The 19,668-nt window shown below is 42.4% G+C and overlaps 1 protein-coding gene across 10 annotated transcripts in view; it reads right to left on the bottom strand.

Moving 5' to 3' along the window:
• LOC123765545 (uncharacterized) overlaps positions 1-19,668 on the bottom strand; it is a 238,530-nt gene that overhangs the window by 73,068 nt on the left and 145,794 nt on the right. For 9 of the 10 annotated variants that reach the window (XM_069334060.1, XM_069334059.1, XM_045754206.2 and 6 more), the window contains 3 exons: positions 18,926-19,078; positions 16,530-16,646; positions 11,282-11,376 (listed from right to left, as the gene is read on the bottom strand). In XM_069334060.1, coding sequence (XP_069190161.1) covers positions 11,282-11,376; positions 16,530-16,646; positions 18,926-19,078 — 365 coding nt within the window. The remainder of the gene's footprint in view (positions 1-11,281; positions 11,377-16,529; positions 16,647-18,925; positions 19,079-19,668) is intronic. The other variant, XM_069334058.1, reaches the window with a different exon arrangement.

Below are 19,668 nucleotides of genomic sequence, written 5' to 3'. Positions count from 1 at the left end.
GTAATATATAGGTAGTATATAATATGATAATGTATTTTTATTGTTTATAAGAAAAAATGACACTGACGCAAACGCCTCTTGAAGGTCACCTTTTGCAACGAATCCAACGATGCAACAAACCGGGGTTGGTCTCATATAGTGCATTGACAAGAGCTTGTACTGTATCACCAGAAAAGGAGACTGCTGCAAAAGAACAAACCTACCACCAGGACCAAACGGGCAGAAAACTTCTGCTCCGGAGAAGAGCAAAAAGTTCCCCGACCCAACCCTCAGAGGCCAACGCCAACAGGAAGAGAGACCTGGAAAAACAACCCAGAACAGAATTGACCACGATGAGCCAAAGAGAAGAGAGAAAGGAGATCACCCGGTCCAATGACCAGGACGGCACCGGAGGCGCATGAGCAGGCTGGAGGTGTGAAGCAACGCATGAGACAGCATGCAGAACGGGGCAGAAGGAACACCAATATCGAACGCAAGCTGGAGCGGCTCCGCCAGCACTGCACTGTACGAGACGAAAGTAACCGGCAGAAGATGACAGTCCTGGAACAACCACAAAAAGAAGGGCAAGACAACCCTATCAGATACCCTATCGCTCTTTGGTGTCTATCAGATACCGAAGTACACCTACGCAGTGATGGGAAACCAGGAAACCAGGAAGCCAGGAAACCAGGAAACCAGTGTTATGTGAATTTCCACCAGGAAACTTCACACAACCGCCGAGACAAAGCACGCACGTGGGAGGCCAATAACAAAGCCACCTGCGCCCATACAAGTGACGAGAAACTCGAGACAAAAATCCCAGACTTGAAGACTCGAGGAGAAGAATGAACCATCCTCGAACAGGACTGGACCGATCCGCAGACAGGTGGAGCCGCGGGAAAACCCTCGGGGTCGGACACCGAGTAAGCAGAGCCTTAAACCATAGCTAGGCCGGACACCAAGGAGCCAGAAGGACAACTCTCCCCTGGTATGACCCAGCAAGCCAGGACCTCAGATACCTCCGAACATGAACCGCCAGGAGAGCCAACCCTGAGAACTCAGCAGAATATTCACCCGAAGCGACCAGTCCCAAAAAAAAGCAAAGAACCGCAAGTAACCCCCCCTGGTTCCGACAAAGAACCACTGAGGAACAGTCCAAAGAAGCCAGATCATCGACCCGCGAGCGACCCAAATCTTCTGGAGCAACATCCAAACAGCCACGAACACCCGCTCCGTGCTGTGCAGGAACAGATGAAGGCGGGAACACATGCGAAGCAGAGCCGCAGGGAAGAAGAGACAATGAAGTGGTCCGAGCGTTCCTCACAAGACCCAACCAAGACCGAACCCAAGAGGGAACCAGACAGGAATACCGCCAGTGCATCAGGCACCCGGTGAGCTGAGAAAGCAGACATGCGGACTGGCTGGGAGCCCAAACCAGCCAGTCATCGAGGTAGGCCAGAACCTGAACACCTAACAGACACATGCAGGTCACCACGATAATAGAGAGAGGGGGAGTGAAGAATAAGGAGAGGGGGAACAAGTTCCTGAAGATTGCATACACCAACATAGATGGAGTGAGATCGAAGATACTGTTAAGTGTTAAGTTAAGTGATGTAATACAGCTGCAGACACCAGACATTGTTGCACTCACGGAGACAAAACTTGAAGATGTAATTTTAAATGAGGTCATATTCCCAAGGGGCTACTCAATTTGGAGACGGGACAGAAAAATTAGGAAAGGCGGTGGCGTTGCTGTGCTGGTAAAAGAACACCTAAAGGTGAAGGAAATAATGACTGCCAATCCACAAGAAGTTGACATAATAGCACTAGAGATCTGCTATGAGGATGATAAACTAATGATGATAAATGCATATAGTCCACCGCCAAGCAGCACATGGTCAAAGGAGGAGCTAGATAGTAAACGTGAAGGTCTTATAACAATAATGAGAGAGATTATAGCGAGAGCGGATAACGATAGATCACGACTGTTGATAGTCGGTGACTTCAACTTGAAATCCATAGACTGGGAAGCATATGAAGCTAAAACAGAAGATTTTTGGACCTGTAAATTTGTAGACCTCATCCTGGAAACATTCTTGTATCAACATGTTAAACAAGCTACGAGGATGAGGGAAGGGGACGTTCCCTCCATGCTAGATTTGATATTTACCAGGAAGGAGGAAGAGATATTTGACATTCAGTACCTTCCTCCCTTGGGTAAAAGTGACCATGTCTTTTTGGGAATAAAGTATGCAATGCGTTATAAGCTGGAAGAAAATAAGGAGGTTGAAGCAGTTGAAAAACCAGACTTCAGGAGAGGACATTATGGTGACCTTAGAAATTTTTTTAGTGAGTATAATTGGACAGACTTGATGCTAGGCAAGGAAGTGAATGAGATGTATGGCAAGTTTTGTGAAATATATGATAAAGGCACAAAAAAATTTATACCAAAACAGAGATGCAGAACTAGGAAACAGGATTGGTTCAATAGAAATTGCGAGAGGGCTAGAGACCGAAAGACACAAAAATGGAATCAATACAGGAAGAGGCCGAACCCCCAAACATACCAGCGATACAAAGATGCGAGAAACAACTACACGGCAGTGAGGAGAGAGGCAGAAAGAAATTTTGAAGAAGGGATTGCGGACAAATGTAAAACAGAACCAGGTCTATTCTATAAATTCATAAACAACAAATTGCAGGTAAAGGATAATATTCAGAGGTTGAAAATGGGAAATACATTCACGGAAGATGAAAAGGAAATGTGTGAAACACTAAACGAAAAGTTCCAAAGTGTGTTTGTACAAAATGAAATCTTTAGGGAACCAGATACAATAAGAATTCCAGAGAACAACATAGAACACATAGAGGTGTCTAGAGACGAAGTGGAAAAAATGCTCAAGGAGCTCGGTAAGAACAAAGCAGCTGGCCCAGATGGCGTTTCACCATGGGTTCTGAGAGAATGTGCATCTGAGCTCAGCATTCCACTTCACCTGATCTTTCAGGCATCCCTGTGTACAGGAATCGTAGCAGACGGGTGGAAACAGGCTAACATAGTTCCAATCTACAAAAGTGGCAGCAGGGAAGACCCCCTCAATTATAGACCTGTATCATTGACAAGTGTAATAGTGAAAGTATTGGAAAAACTAATCAAAACTAAATGGGTAGAACACCTAGAGAGAAATGATATAATATCAGACAGACAGTATGGTTTTCGATCTGGAAGGTCCTGTGTATCGAATTTACTCAGTTTCTATGATCGAGCCACAGAGATATTACAGGAAAGAGATGGTTGGGTTGACTGCATCTATCTGGACCTAAAAAAGGCTTTCGACAGAGTTCCACATAAGAGGTTGTTCTGGAAACTGGAAAATATTGGAGGGGTGACAGGTAAGCTTCTATCATGGATGAAAAATTTTCTGACTGATAGAAAAATGAGGGCAGTAATCAGAGGCAATGTATCAGAATGGAGAAATGTCACAAGTGGAGTACCACAGGGTTCAGTTCTTGCCCCAGTGATGTTTATTGTGTACATAAATGATCTACCAGTTGGTATACAGAATTATATGAACATGTTTGCTGATGATGCTAAGATAATAGGAAGGATAAGAAATTTAGATGACTGTCATGCCCTTCAAAAAGACCTGGACAAAATAAGTATATGGAGCACCACTTGGCAAATGGAATTTAATGTTAATAAATGTCATGTTATGGAATGTGGAATAGGAGAACATAGACCCCACACAACCTATATATTATGTGAGAAATCTTTAAAGAATTCTGATAAAGAAAGAGATCTAGGAGTGGTTCTAGATAGAAAACTATCACCTGAGGACCACATAAAGAATATTGTGCAAGGAGCCTATGCTATGCTTTCTAACTTCAGAATTGCATTTAAATACATGGATGGCGATATACTAAAGAAATTGTTCATGACTTTTGTTAGGCCAAAGCTAGAATATGCAGCTGTTGTGTGGTGCCCATATCTTAAGAAGCACATCAACAAACTGGAAAAGGTGCAAAGACATGCTACTAAGTGGCTCCCAGAACTGAAGGGCAAGAGCTACGAGGAGAGGTTAGAAGCATTAAATATGCCAAAACTAGAAGACAGAAGAAAAAGAGGTGATATGATCACTACATACAAAATAGTAACAGGAATTGACAAAATCGACAGGGAAGACTTCCTGAGACCTGGAACTTCAAGAACAAGAGGTCATAGATTTAAACTAGCTAAACACAGATGCCGAAGAAATATAAGAAAATTCACCTTCGCAAATAGAGTGGTAGACGGTTGGAACAAGTTAAGTGAGAAGGTGGTGGAGGCCAAGACCGTCAGTAGTTTCAAAGCGTTATATGACAAAGAGTGCTGGGAAGACGGGACACCACGAGCGTAGCTCTCATCCTGTAACTACACTTAGGTAATTACACTTAGGTAATTACGAGCAAGGCGTGTGAAAACACGAGACGCCTGATCCAAGCCGAATGAACGGCAGCGAAAAACGGTATCTTTGATGCCCCCACCACAAAACCAAGCCAGTCCCCGAACCTCGGATGAATCAGGAAGCGCCAATAAGCATCCTTGAGGTCCAGGGACACCATCCAAGCGCACAGCTTTTTTGCTTTTTTTTTTTTGCACAGCTTTGGGTTTATTGCACCTCCTTTTGTATGACTACTCTGTCCCAGGTCCATCTTCTGTTGGAGCTGTAATTACCTAATAATCACTTAGGTAATTACAGCTCCAACAGAAGATGGACCTGGGACAGAGTAGTCATACAAAAGGAGGTGCAATAAACCCACAGGTACAGACAAGTTTAGAATGAACCGGAGGTCCACGCAGGCTTGTTATGGGACCGGAAACAGGTGGGGAACCCACCTAAGAGATGAGGTCGTTTCAATTACGTACAAGCAAACCCACTCCGAGACAACGCGACAGAGTGCAGGAGAAGAGGCCCGCCCCACCAGCCCCAAACCCCCGAAGGAGTAGAAGCCACCCAACGCCACCACAGGCTGAACGAAACGACCTGAAAGGCCCACAAATCATGGGACCAGGTGCGAGAGAACAGAGTGAGCCTCCCCTCCATCACCCCATCAATGCGATGAAACGCAAAAGGGCCAATGCACCTTTTGAGAACCTAAGCGGCGCACAGGGCGATCCCCGTGCCGACCAAAATAAGACGGGATCGAAGGTTGCGCTGCCCTGAATCCAACACCACTGACCTACCACGACGGGAAGAACCCCAAGCCCAGGCACGACCCTTCCGAGAAGGTTTCCCTCCCCTCCCCCACATGAGCCCCCCGGAGAACTAACCAGACAGACACAGGACAGCAACTAGCCGAAGCTGCCTGCAGATACTGCACAACCGCATTCACAGCAAACTACAGTAGAAAAATGGGGAAGACAAGCGAAGAGCCAGGGTCCCAAGCGGATTCCATGAATGAAGCAAGCACTGCCTGCCGACACGCAAGGCGAGAAGCAAAAAAATGTGAAACCACATCCCGCAGGAGCGCCCCAAACAGCTTCAACAATGCGGACGACGGATGCACCGCCGAGGACAATGCACCGGACCTAGAGACGGCCCCACGCTCTACCACAACCAACTCAAGCCAATCCAAGGACAGCGCAAGGAGGGAGAAGAAATGCAGAGCCGAAGCCAGCAGGCCACGTGTACACAAAGCCTTCGCGACCAAGGCAGCCAAACGAAGGAACCCGCACAGGAAGCTGCATCACATCAACATCCCGCGGAAGGGCAGGGGCGAACAAACATGTATTGAGATGCTCAAAGTTGCCCCCCAGGAAAACCTGCAACACCGTCAGAGCCCCCCTACCAACCAAGCATGCGGGACTGACAGAATGTGTGCCAAGCCTCTAACGAGAAGAGTAAGCAGTCTGCTAACCAAGACGACTCCATAACTTCATAACAAACCCAGGATGGACACGAAGATCCGTACACAAAGGAACGCGAATCCAACACGAAAGCATAATCTGGGTCAAGCAGGAGGTAAGCTGCAAGGACTACCTGCACAACCACGACAGTCGAAAAAAACACTAAGGATGAGGGCCCACTGGTCAGACCCATATGCATCGGCAGGAGAAGGGGATACCCCCTTTGGGTCAAGCAGGAGGTAAGCTGCAAGGACTACCCGCACAACATGGGACGGGATGCGGGAAGCCAAAAACCTTTGGAAAGACGACCCCGAGGAACCCACAGGATTACAGAACAGAACCCGAGGAGGGGTAGATGCCAAAACTAATTCGTACAAGAAGGAGCGAAAAAAAACACCTCTCCATGTAGCACCAAGCCACGCCCTGAGGGTACAAAAACCCAGGCGGAGTTCAACAGGGCCCATGGCCCCCCCCCCCTAAGTCAAACCCTCCCCCGCCCTGGGAACCCCACACCGAGGACCCAAAGTCGAGCCAAGCCCAAAGCCCCGAACTCAAGAAAAAGCCAGGACAGCCGAAAAAACACTAAGGATGAGGGCCCACTGGTCAGACCCATATGCATCGGCAGGAGAAGGGGATACCCCCGAAACCACCCAAGTTTCAATACCAACTAGACCCTGCCCCCACCTCTGAACCTGTGGAAGGGCCGGAGCTGGAACCAGAGAGAGGGGGCCCAGATGCACAACAGAAGGGGAAAGGAAGGGCGGAAGGTACCAAAAGCGAAGCGACCGCCACCCCCAAAGACGGGTCCCTAAAACCGCAACGGGGCAGTCTCAGGGCATCTGGGGAAGCAACCAACCTGTCATGTTGCAGCAACCGGAACCTATGGGGCCTCGTAGCCTGGTGGATAGCGCTCAGGACTCGTAATTCTGTGACGCAGGTTCGATTCCCGCACGAGGCAGAAACAAATGGGCAAAGTTTCTTTCACCCTGAATGCCCCTGTTACCTAGCAGTAAATAGGTACCTGGGTGTTAGTCAGCTGTCACGGGCTGCTTCCTGGGGGTAGAGGCCTGGTCAAGGACCGGGCCGCGGGGACACTAAAGCCCCGAAATCAACTCAAGATAACCTCAAGATAGCATGCCACACAGCTGCTGCCTGCACCCTCAGAGCATGGGTGCAGGGTGACAGGGTGCCTGCAGCATGGGTCCAGTTCACCCTTAGGGTGAACTGAGCACGCACCAACAACAATAACGTCGCACGACTCCGAGTCAAAAGAACCACCGACCACACAGGCAGCATAGCAGAGGCACAACTAGTGAATGACACCCTGAGACAAGAAGACAGAGCAACTAACAATCTTGCATGAAGCAAGGGGGGGGACTTGAGGGTCACATCCATCGAACCACAGAGCCCCCACGGGGTTTCCCAGGGCCCTTAGCCTTGGTAACACGCCAAGGGACACCCAGGCTGGGTACTGCGAACCAGCGCCAAAAACTACCAAGGAAACTTCAAAAGCTGAACCCCCGAGACATGTCCATTCATGGGGGGGGGTCAAGCAGGCGGTACCACCAAAACACTTGTATATAAGAGAAGGACCTTAAAAGAAACAGGGGGCAACCAACCAAAGGCAGGACCCCCCCCCTTCCACCTGCAAGGAAAACAAAAACAAAAGACCCCAAAAGACTTGGCCGACTTCAAGGGTGGCCAAGTACCGAGCAGTAAAAGACACAGCAGAGGTAGATTCCAAGGTGACTTGTGGAAGGTGGCCCCCAAGCCCCAAGGGCAGTACTTACTGGGCACCAAGGGAAGGAAACCCCAGGCGCATGCAGCCTGAGTACTGTAGAATATTACTCCTGGCTCATGCACCACCTGTAGAGACAGACCACGCCACAAGGCACAGTAACAAACAAAACTGGAGCCAAAGGCACCTGACCAGCCAGTATCACATCAGCCAAGAACTGCAGGTTGGATCACCAGCGCGAGGGTCTGGGGCTTCCCCTTCCCCCTCCCGGGGAGGGGGAGGTGGTGCAGACGGTGGCACGGCAAAGCGATGACATCATGCTAGTTTGCTAGTATTTCATTTGGGGAGTTCTGTCCACTTGTTTGGCTTTCGATAGCAATCTGGGTGCCAGACCCGGTCAGTGGCAGACATGGAATGCTTCCAACCACATCGGGATTTCTATAGGCCATTGCTCCTCGTGCCTTTCTGAGGGGGGGGGGCCCAGGTTTTGGCTCGTGGTCCTCGGTAGGCAAGAACTCAATGCACTTTGATGCCAGAAAACTAATAGTTACATATCAGCCTGGATAGCTCCGGGGAGCCAAAGGGGCTCCCCCACCCCCAGAAAACAAAAGTTGAATTTAACAAAACAAAAAGCCAGCATTAAATGTAATGAAACGCCATTTTCTGGGTGAGCCCCAGAGGCATCCTGGCACTATTGGGCTAATTTACGATATACTTGGGCATTAGTTAATGGAATTCTGCCTACCAGGGACCATGAGCCAGAACCTGGCCCTCAGAGAGGCACAGGGAGCAGTGGCTCCTGGAAAAACCCCGTGGTTGGGGGTTTTCCTGATCTGCTATCGACCGAGGTTAGGCACCCAGAAAGATAGGCGTAACAAAACAAACCCCACATGGAAAGAAAATTCCAGGCAAAACCAAACAGAGAAGCCCCCCTTCCCCAATCCCAAGGAAACAAGCAAACTTCACACCTCACTGTCGTATAGCTTGGTTGCATAGCCAACACCTCCCCTGGAAGGGGATGGGAGAGCCAAGGACCCTCCACACTGACAATTCGGCAACTCCAGTTCGGAGGCTAGGCATCAAAACAATGCAAAAACCGCTGACCGGAGGGAGAGAGAGTGCCAGGGAGCCTCCAGGGCTCACCCAATAAATGACGTTACATTACATTCAAGGCTGGTTTTCTGTGGGGAGCCCCTTGTGCTCCTTTGAGCTACATAACCAAAGATAAGGAAAAAAGGGACTTACCTAGGCGGCGGCCACCACATGCTTCTCAACTCAAAGGTGAGACAACTGGCTGCAACAAGTGACCCAAAGCCACACACACAAATGACAGGGTAAGGACCAGGGAGCGCAAACAAAACCAAAGTGGAAGCGACTAATGCCCTAAGTCCTGGTCCCTATAACCAAAACGGGGCAGCCTCAGGGCATCCGGGTGGGCAACCAACCTAGCACGTTGCAGCAATCTAAACCTAGCATGCAATGTGGCTGCCGTCTCAACCCGAATATCAATGTTATCAGAATGGCTAAATTGGAAAACAAACAGAACAAGACTCGCAAGACTCCGGGTCAAAGGTGTCGTTGACCCAACAGGCAGCATGACTGAGGCAAAAGTGGTGACTGTCACTCTGAGACAAGGGGCATACAGCAATCTTCAAACTCGCACGAGGTGAGCAGGAACTCTGAAAATGCATCTATAGGTTCATCGAGCCCCTACAGGGCTTTCCAGGGCCCGTAGGCTAACTACTACAGGAAGCCCGGGCTAGCTGGTTAGATCCAAAGCTAACAAGGGGATGATCAAAACACTGAACCCCTGTGGCATATATAATCACGGGGCCCTAGCTGGGGCCACCAAAACAATATAAGTGGTCCTATAGCCATACAAGGCAGACCTCCCTCCCAAGAACAATAAAAAAAAAAAAATAAAAAAAAATAAAAAAAAAAGTATAACGGCCCCAGAGGAAACAGGAACCGGCCACTGCATCGGTAAGCTGGCTGGGCAACACCTTGATGCCCGAACCAGCAACAATACCACTCCCTATCCAAGGCTAAACAAGGGCCATGAAACCCTCAGCTGATCCCAAGGGTGCGGTAAATGCTGAACAGCAAAAAACCCCTACGGAAATGACGTTCTAAAGGCACCAGGGAGGGTAACCCTAACACTCAAGGAAAGTACTCACAGGGCACTTAGGGAAGGCTGTCCCCTAAGCACATGCAGCCCCGGTACTCTTATGATACCTGACCACCACACCACTAAGTTGCAGAGAACATCACTAAGGCAAAACACTGCCAAGAAATTGAGGCCAGAGTTGACGACCTCCCTAGATTGCATTAGCCAATGAACTAGTTGCTGAGCAGCTGGCATGGAAGGTCCGGGGCTCCCCCCTTCCCCTCTCGGGAAGGGAAGGGTTGCGCAGACAAACGACGTGGTGGTGAGGTGTGACGTTTGCTTGTTTGCTTATTTCCTTGGGATTTGGGGGAGTTCTGTTTCTCTGTTCGGTTTTCAGTTGCAATTTTCTTGCCATGTGAAGTTTTGACTAGACTAATGTCGGGTTCTTACCATGTGTGGTTTTGTATTGGCTAGAACATCCCGTGCATAGGTTCGAACCCCTCATCATAGCAATTGTGGATTTGTTCATGTGGGGTTTGTTTTGTTATGCCTACCTTTCTGGGTGCCTAACCTCGGTCGATGACGGATTAGGAAAAACCCCAACCACAGGTTTTCCAGGGGCATTGCTCCCTGTGCCTCTCTAAGGGGGGCCAGGTCCTGGCTCGTGGTCCCCGGTAGGCAGAACTCCAATGACTAATGCCCTAGTCTAATATATCGCATATTAGCCTGACAGCTCCAGGGAGCCGAAGGAGCTCCCCACAGAAAATTTCTGTTAAGACCTTCATTAGCTCCCTGGTGCTTACATGTTGGAACAGCTAAACCAAAGTATTTTGTAAGGACTATGAGACCTATGCTGACCTTGAAAGATAGAACCAGAATCTGATTCTCTCTACGAAGTGAGAAGAACTTGGGTTCAGATATTTACCCAAACTATAGTATAACTAATCAGAAAGTCAAATAAAACAAACCATTGAAAGAAATAAGGAAGATGAAACCAAGCCAAACAACATATTTCTGCAAATTCTACAATTTCTTGGGCCGCTCCAAGCAACAGCCTGGTGGACCAAACTCTCACAAGTCGAGCTTGGCCTCGGGCTGGGCTTGGGAGTAGAAGAACTCCCAGAACCCCATCAAGCAGGTATCAAATGAATAATTTCAGCCTTAGCCTGCCCAGCTGCCAGTATTGAACTCTTAAAATTTCCGATGGGAAGGCAGGGAGGGGATAAGGTGCTACTGAAATGTCCTACCAGAAAAGGACATTTCATTCCATTTTATGCCTGATTTCTGGAAGGAAATAGCTTCCCTGTGCTTACTCAAAGTGGCACGTTGGTAACAGAACACTTTTGCTGAAATGGAAAATAAATGTAGTACCGTAGAACTAGAAAGGATAGATGAGGACTTACTCATGGGAGAGAATGACAGAAAATATCAAGCTGCATCCAGAACATGTGAACAAACTGCAGAATTGGTCTGACACTCAGCTATTGGAGTTCAAAACTAAAAATGTTAACAAAGAAACAGCTGTAAATGATCCAATAAGAATTTATAACATAAATAATGAACAATGGCTTACTTGGCTTCAGTTTTCTGTCTTCCTTCACTGGAGAGAGGCACTGCCAACACTTCAACTGCAGAAGGTTTACCCAAGCAGCGTCTTAATGGTGTGCCCTGCAATATGGGAAGATTATAGATACGGCAGGTTTTCACTCTTACAATGCCACTGTCTGTCTTGATTTAAATTTAACCGACCGACTATCCCTAACTTACTTATGGTATCTGTGCAAGGGGTTCAACCACTGCAAACTACCTGATGCCAATCATTACCCACCAAAAATCTGCTATCAGACCAATAACAAACTGTTTTTAGACAACACACAGCCCCTCTGTTTAAATCCCTAAACATGATAAACAAACTCACTCCACACATTCTCTTGTACCATTTACATGTACGAAACCTTGTTCCTAAATGCAAATCCTAATCTGAAACTCTTCCTTGACAGATGTAATAGAACCCATAATCACCACACCAGAAATAAATATCTCTGATATCCGCAGTCAAACTAAATCTGTGTAAACACTATGCAAATAAAGGGACTTAGTCTATGGAAATCACTCCCTAATATATTAAAAAGCTGGCCAACTTATGCCTTATTCAAAAGTGAAACAAAAAGAACCTAATTTCATCCTCATAGTTTCCTACCTAGTGCTTCAAACCTGCACTGTATCTTGTGCTACCCACTCCCCCAATATATGTGCCTAAACCATGCCACTCCACTATTGCAATCACTGCTATCAACTTATATCATGGTCCTTATGTTGAATGCAAATTTTCCTACATGTACCCATTAATAATCCTCAAATTATGCTACAATGTACTTGTTAATATTTTTCAATTTTTACTACAAATTTCATACTTAAAATTATCTGTCAGATTAAGGACCTGCCCAAAATGCTGTTAGTTGCTTTGAAAGAATGTAAAAACATCAATGCTATAAATTCTCATAAATCCAATGTACCTTCTTATATATATATATATATATATATATATATATATATATATATATATATATATATATATATATATATATATATATATATATATATATATATATATATATATATATATATATATATATGTCGTACCTAGTAGCCAGAACTCACTTCTCAGCCTACTATTCAAGGCCCGATTTGCCTAATAAGCCAAGTTTTCCTGAATTAATATATTTACTATAATTTTTTTCTTATGAAATGATAAAGCTACCCTTTTCACTATGTATGAGGTCAATTTTTTTTTATTGGAGTTAAAATTAACGTAGATATATGACCGAACCTAACCAACCCTACCTAACCTAACCTAACCTATCTTTATAGGTTAGGTTAGGTTAGGTAGCAGAAAAAGTTAGGTTAGGTTAGGTTAGGTAGGTTAGGTAGTCGAAAAACAATTAATTCATGAAAACTTGGCTTATTAGGCAAATCGGGCCTTGCATAGTAGGCTCAGAAGTGCGTTCTGGCTATTAGGTACGACATATATATATATATCTTCTCGGCCTACTATACAAGGCCCGATTTGCATAATAAGCCAAGTTTTCCTGAATTAATATATTTTCTCTAATTTTTTGCTTATGAAATGATAAAGCTACCCATTTCATTATGTATGAGGTCAATTTTTTTTTATTGGAGTTAAAATTAACTTAGATATATGACCGAACCTAACCAACCCGACCTAACCTAACCTAACCTATCTTTATAGGTTAGGTTAGGTTAGGTACCCGAAAAAGTTAGGTTAGGTTAGGTTAGGTAGGTTAGGTAGTCGAAAAACAATTCATGAAAACTTGGCCTATTAGGCAAATCGGGCCTTGCATAGTAGGCTGAGAAGTGCGTTCTGGCTACTAGGTACGACATATATATATATATATATATATATATATATATATATATATATATATATATGTCGTACCTAGTAGCCAGAACTCACTTCTCAGCTTACTATTCAAGGCCCGATTTGCCTAATAAGCCAAGTTTTCCTGAATTAATATATTTACTATAATTTTTTTCTTATGAAATGATAAAGCAACCCTTTTCTCTATGTATGAGGTCAATTTTTTTTTATTGGAGTTAAAATTAACGTAGATATATGACCGAACCTAACCAACCCTACCTAACCTAACCTAACCTATATTTATAGGTAAGGTTAGGTTAGGTAGCCAAAAAAAGCTAGGTTAGGTTAGGTTAGGTAGGTTAGGTAGACGAAAAACATTAATTCATGAAAACTTGGCTTATTAGGCAAATCGGGCCTTGAATAGTAGGCTGAGAAGTGCGTTCTGGCTATTAGGTACGACATATATATATATATATATATATATATATATATATATATATATATATATATATATATATATATATATATATATATATATATATATATATATATATATAAAGAAGGTACATTGGATTTATGAGAATTCATAGCATTGATGTTTTTACATTCTCATAAATCCAGTGTACCTTCTTATATTTATATATATATATATATATATATATATATATATATATATATATATATATATATATATATATATATATATATATATATATATATATATATATGTCGTACCTAGTAGCCAGAACTCACTTCTCAGCCTACTATGCAAGGCCCGATTTGCCTAAAAAGCCAAGTTTTCATGAATTAATGTTTTTTCGTCTACCTAACCTACCTAACCTAACCTAACCTAGCTTTTTTTGGCTACCTAACCTAACCTTACCTATATATATAGGTTAGGTTAGGTTAGGTAGGGTTGGTTAGGTTCGGTCATATATGTACGTTAATTTTAACTCCAATAAAAAAAAAATGACCTCATACATAGTGAAAAGGGTAGCTTTATCATTTCATAAGAAAAAAATTATAGTAAATATATTAATTCAGGAAAACTTGGCTTATTAGGCAAATCGGGCCTTGAATAGTAGGCTGAGAAGTGAGTTCTGGCTACTAGGTACGACATATATATATATATATATATATATATATGCGGAAAATCCACAGAGAAATATGAAATGAGGTGAACGTTTCGGCTTTGTTAAAGCCTTTGTCAACAACAGACAGACTTTTAGTCAGTCTGGTGTTGACAAAGGCTTTAACAAAGCCGAAACGTTCACCTCATTTCATATTTCTCTGTGGATTTTCCGCATAAAATGATCAGTGTTTTGTGATCGTCAATTGCATATATATATATATATATATATATATATGTCGTACCTAGTAGCCAGAACGCACTTCTCAGCCTACTATGCAAGGCCCGATTTACCTAATAAGCCAAGTTTTCATGAATTAATTGTTTTTCGACTACCTAACCTACCTAACCTAACCTAACCTATAAAGATAGGTTAGGTTAGGTAGGGTTGCTTAGGTTCGGTCATATATCTACGTTAATTTTAACTCCAATAAAAAAAATTGACCTCAAACATAATGAAACGGGTAGCTTTATCATTTCATAAGAAAAAAATTAGAGAAAATATATTAATTCAGGAAAACTTGGCTTATTAGGCAAATCGGGCCTTGCATAGTAGGCCGAGAAGTGCATTCTGGCTACTAGGTACGACATACATATATATATATATATATATATATATATATATATATATATATATATATATATATATATATAAAATAAATAAATAAAATAAATATGAGTTATGCACTGCAATCGATTAATAATTGTTTTCCAAACTCAAGAGGCTTTTAAATACACTAAAATAAAATAAAAATTTAAAATTACAATAATGGCACATTTAATTTGTACCGTCATTGTACGTCTTCTCTTCTCCTAGCCATAAGACTTGCCCAAGATACTGAACATAATTGGGCCTATATAAAGACAAGTTGTTAATGTACACACCAGCTGTTAACATTCTGTTCCACAGCTGTGGAGAAGAACAACCACAGAACATACTGTACTCTGTTCCTGGTAGGTCATGCTCTTTATATTTATATGAGCAGCAGTTTTCCAGTTGTATTTTAGAACTAAGTGCTGCTTGGACTGTTTGTCCGGTAAAAAGCGTTTCTGCCCGAAACGCTTTGCGTAATAGTGGCTTTAGGCATTGTATGTACTAGCTCTATCTATAAATCTATCAATTTTTGTAAAATCTCTTGTATGTATGTGTTACAACCCTGGGTTCCTCAAGTGGAAACCAGAGGTCAAAGTGAACTAAATAAGCTACTCAAGATAACGTTAGATTAGCAAGACGCAAGTCGACGTGTTTTTGTTCGTATCTTCCCTGCCAAACGTAGGACGAATCTTGTTGCTCACAAGCATTCAGACTCTTGAGCTTGTTGTGGATTAAATATAACATTGTTATAAGATTAACTACCCTGAGAACGAATAAAGTAACAATATGTTGCATAGGGGAAGATTTTTAATGTGTTTAGCTGCACAATCAATTAGGCTCCTCCCGGCACCACCACAATGCGGGAGCCCTGAGCTGGTCGCTGGAAGCGTTCTTCTCTGCTGGCGTTCGAGGTGTAAACAACTGGACTGGTGACTTGGCGCTTCTCCCCTTCTACCTTTCTTCTTACTTATTTCCCTTACCTTAAGTTAAGTATATTCTGTGTTGTAAGTGTGCCTACTCTGGTAGTAAAGTTTGGTGAGACCTGGGGGTAGTATTTGCCAGTGTTTTGGGTACCCCTAAGTGTTGTGTTGTGTTGTATTAGGGTACCACGTGGTCTCACTACCCTAAGCTGCATCAAGCTCCAGTTCTTAACCAGTAGTACTTTACCCTAGCTTGTTCTCAGTGTAAACCTTGTATCCTGTCTAAGTGGACCAAGGCTTTTAACGTAAGATAGTGTGGTAAAGTAATTATTATTATTGTTATTGGTATGAATGTACATGGGGGGTTGTTAAGGGGGTAATAAATAAGTAAGTTAGTTAAAGGAGTATCCATTTTTCCTGTGTAGGAGATCTATGATCAACCTCTAGGCTGACTATTGCTGTAATAAGCCAAACCAAGTTATTTCTCTATATTTAGTGGGGGCCGGACCTTTGAGATCTCCCATATTTGATAACTCTTAATGCTAACTACTGCCCCTAAACACATGTTATACTATATCCCCCATAGTACAGACTACCATATGTAACAGTTTAGGATATGGATATTAGATTCAGGTAGGATATGTTTATCCTACCTGAATAAACATTTATTTATTTATTATTTATTTATTTAAAGTGATCTACAAGATCATTACTATCTAGGAGGTAAAGCTTATCTTGCTCCTATTTGAATCATAACTACTACTGTATTATTATAACTTCTCTTTAACATATACAAACCTGACGTTTTTGTAATTCTGAGGCTTTGTGTTTCCTTTTAATTCTCTTAATACCACCAAAACGACGTGTATCTGAGTCCTCATCAGTCGGTAGGCTGTCTTCATCAGTTGAGGAAGCCTACATTATGAAACAAAATACAAAGTTTGTAGTGGTAAGTACCAAGATCTTATTACAGGCATATAATCAAATCTCACAGATTTGAACTAGAGAATATAAACTTAGTTTTTATTTTTACATAATGTTAAAAAAGGCCTCAACACACTTTTATTATATATTATCTTAATCGTTATCATCACCCTATTTCCCACCTACATGATTATGGAAGGCATCAGCCCTGATGGGGACACAGATGGAGGAGGCTTAAAACATTGTTGAGGACATTTTTAGGCTAGGAAGTTACAACAAAGAAAGAAATCCATTAATGAAGAAACACAGAATTATATGAACACATTTGCTGATATGTCCAAACCACAAATCAGAAAATGTAGAAATGTCAACATTTTGGTCTATCCTGGACCATTATCAAGATGTGTAATTGTCCAAGATGAACAAAATGTCATTTATTCATTTTCTGTTGTGTGGTTTGGGCATCACATCAGCAAACACGTTATTGTGACTCTGAGTCTGCATGTTTGCTGATACCAAGCAACTAGGGAAGATAAGATACTTAGACCATTGTCATGCCTTACAAGATACCTGGACAAAATATATGGATGTAGCAACACTTGGCAAATGGAATTGAATGTGAAAAAATGCCACATTATGTTATGTGGAATAGAAGATAATAGGCCATATATACAACCTACAAATTATCTGAAAAATGCTTTAAAGAATTCTGATAGAGATCTAGGGGTGATTCTAGAAAGAAAACTGCCATGTGAGTATCACATAAAGAACATTGTGCGAGGATTGTATGCTATGCTTTCCAATTTTAGAATTGTTTTTAATTAAACACATGGATTGAAATATTAGGGAAATTGTTCATGATCTTTGTGAGACCCACATTTGAATATGCAGCTGTTGTATGGTACCAGTATTTTAAAATGCACATCACGAAATTGGAAAAGGTCCAAAGTCATGCAAGTAAATGTCTTCTGGAACTAAGAAAAACAAGAGATACAAAGAAGAGAGAGAGATTATATGGCCACAACATACAAAATAGTTAAAGGAATCATCAACACTGACAAAGAAGAACTGTTGAAAACTTCAACTTCAAGAAAAAGAGCTCATACATTCAAACTAAGGAACAAAACTGCCAAAAAATATTAGAAAGTTCACTTTAGCAAACAGAGTGGTAGGGCATTCCATCTGCCCTAGAGAGACTGCGCTACCATCCATTTTTCATGTCACAACAGTTAAAACAAGTTAAATGAGAAGGCAGTAGAGGCTAAAAATCCTCAGTGGCTTTAGAGTGTCATAACAAAGTACAGTACTGGGAAGATGGGACACTATGACCATAGCTCTCAATCTGTAATTACACTTAGGTAATAACTTTATAAGACTAGATGGACATATCCCTTCCTTTTGTTATATAGTCATACTGGCTTAGTACTTTTTCTTGATAATTACCTCATATACATCCCACACGTTACTAACATTAATTTTTCCACAGTGTCTTGCATCAAGATATCTATTGACTCTTCTCTGTATTTATTAATAAACTCCTTTTGTTTTAACATTAAAACTATTATTCTCTCACCTCTTAGAAGCTTATGAAGTATGATCACCACTTTTTACAACTCACTCGTATTTGATACAGCACTGCCATGTGATGAGACAGCCCTATAGACATTTCTCTCACTGCTCTCAAGTAACACACACTTACCTTAACATACCTTTCTTCTCAAGCATATACTGAGGGTCACTAACACTCTTCTATACTGTACTGCCATTATACATCCTGTATCATGTATACTTATGTACTGTATATATATTTTAAAAATGTAATATGTGACTGTCTTTTAATATATAAATCTTTGAATTTACAGCCATTTTCATTTTCTCCTGGAACACCATTTACACCTTAAAATAGGTAATAACTATACGAGTTAAATATTAAAAACTACAATATCAGCACCATGTTATATGATAATTTTTTATTGCAGTGGTATACCAGAGTAACAAAGGTGTCCATTTCCAACAACAATAAATGTTTTATTTGTTATATTTACTCTATCGTAAGCCATAAATCTACTAAATATGCTGCACAAAATTCCCACTTGAGCCCCATATTAGTCTGTCTTACCTCCTTGTCACATTTAGTTTATCTTAGCCAATCCAAATACTGCATTCATGCATAAGCCTTAAAAACGTAATTTGTTCCTGAGGCTTAAATAATTAGCAACATTTTCATGATTCCCAGCCACCTTCACAATGCCTCACCAATGTAAACTCACCCCGTCTCCGGCAGAATAAGAGGCACTGGCATCTGCATGATAAGGCTGGGCAAGTGCCTCACTGTTACTGGCCTCACTGATGTCAGAGCTCAGCATGGAACCCTCATCACAAGGAACTTCTTCACATGGGCTATCTGGGCCAAAGTACTTGCCCTGCAAGAAAACACATCATTTCCATATACTGTACATAGGGAGGTACCACCTCTGGCTGGAAGAAGGGAACCCATAGCCTCAGAAAAAAGCACACACATTTCTATATACTGTAATTTTATATTTATTTACTTTCTCATTTGTCAGCACTCAGTGGCAGGAGATATAAGAAGACTTAAGACACAATACTGTAAATTACAAATTTACAGTAAAAACAAACTTATGTAATAGTGTTTCTACATGAAAATATTCTCAGAATGTAAAATGTACTGCAGTATACAGTAGTATCAGATTGACCAGTCTTACTGTGATCATGAGGGAAAACATAAAACATTGCAAAAAACTATAAGCAAAATTTCATTAAAGTGATATTAAGGTTAATTTACCTTCACAAAGAAAAATAAAGGTAAATTATTGCCTGTGATAAATAATGCTGAACAAATCCACAAGGGCTGTGACAAAGATTTGAACCTGCGTCCGAGAGCATCCGAGATGCTGCCTTAATCGATTGAGCTACGACATGGTCAAGAGTTGAAACCGAAGTTCTACGGATTACTGGATCCTGCAGCCTCTCCGAGATACAAACCAGGGTT

Source organism: Procambarus clarkii, chromosome 30 (genome assembly GCF_040958095.1).
Source record: "Procambarus clarkii isolate CNS0578487 chromosome 30, FALCON_Pclarkii_2.0, whole genome shotgun sequence".
In the NCBI taxonomy this organism is placed as follows: Eukaryota; Metazoa; Arthropoda; class Malacostraca; order Decapoda; family Cambaridae; genus Procambarus; species Procambarus clarkii.
This window is presented reverse-complemented; position numbering and strand designations above follow the sequence as displayed.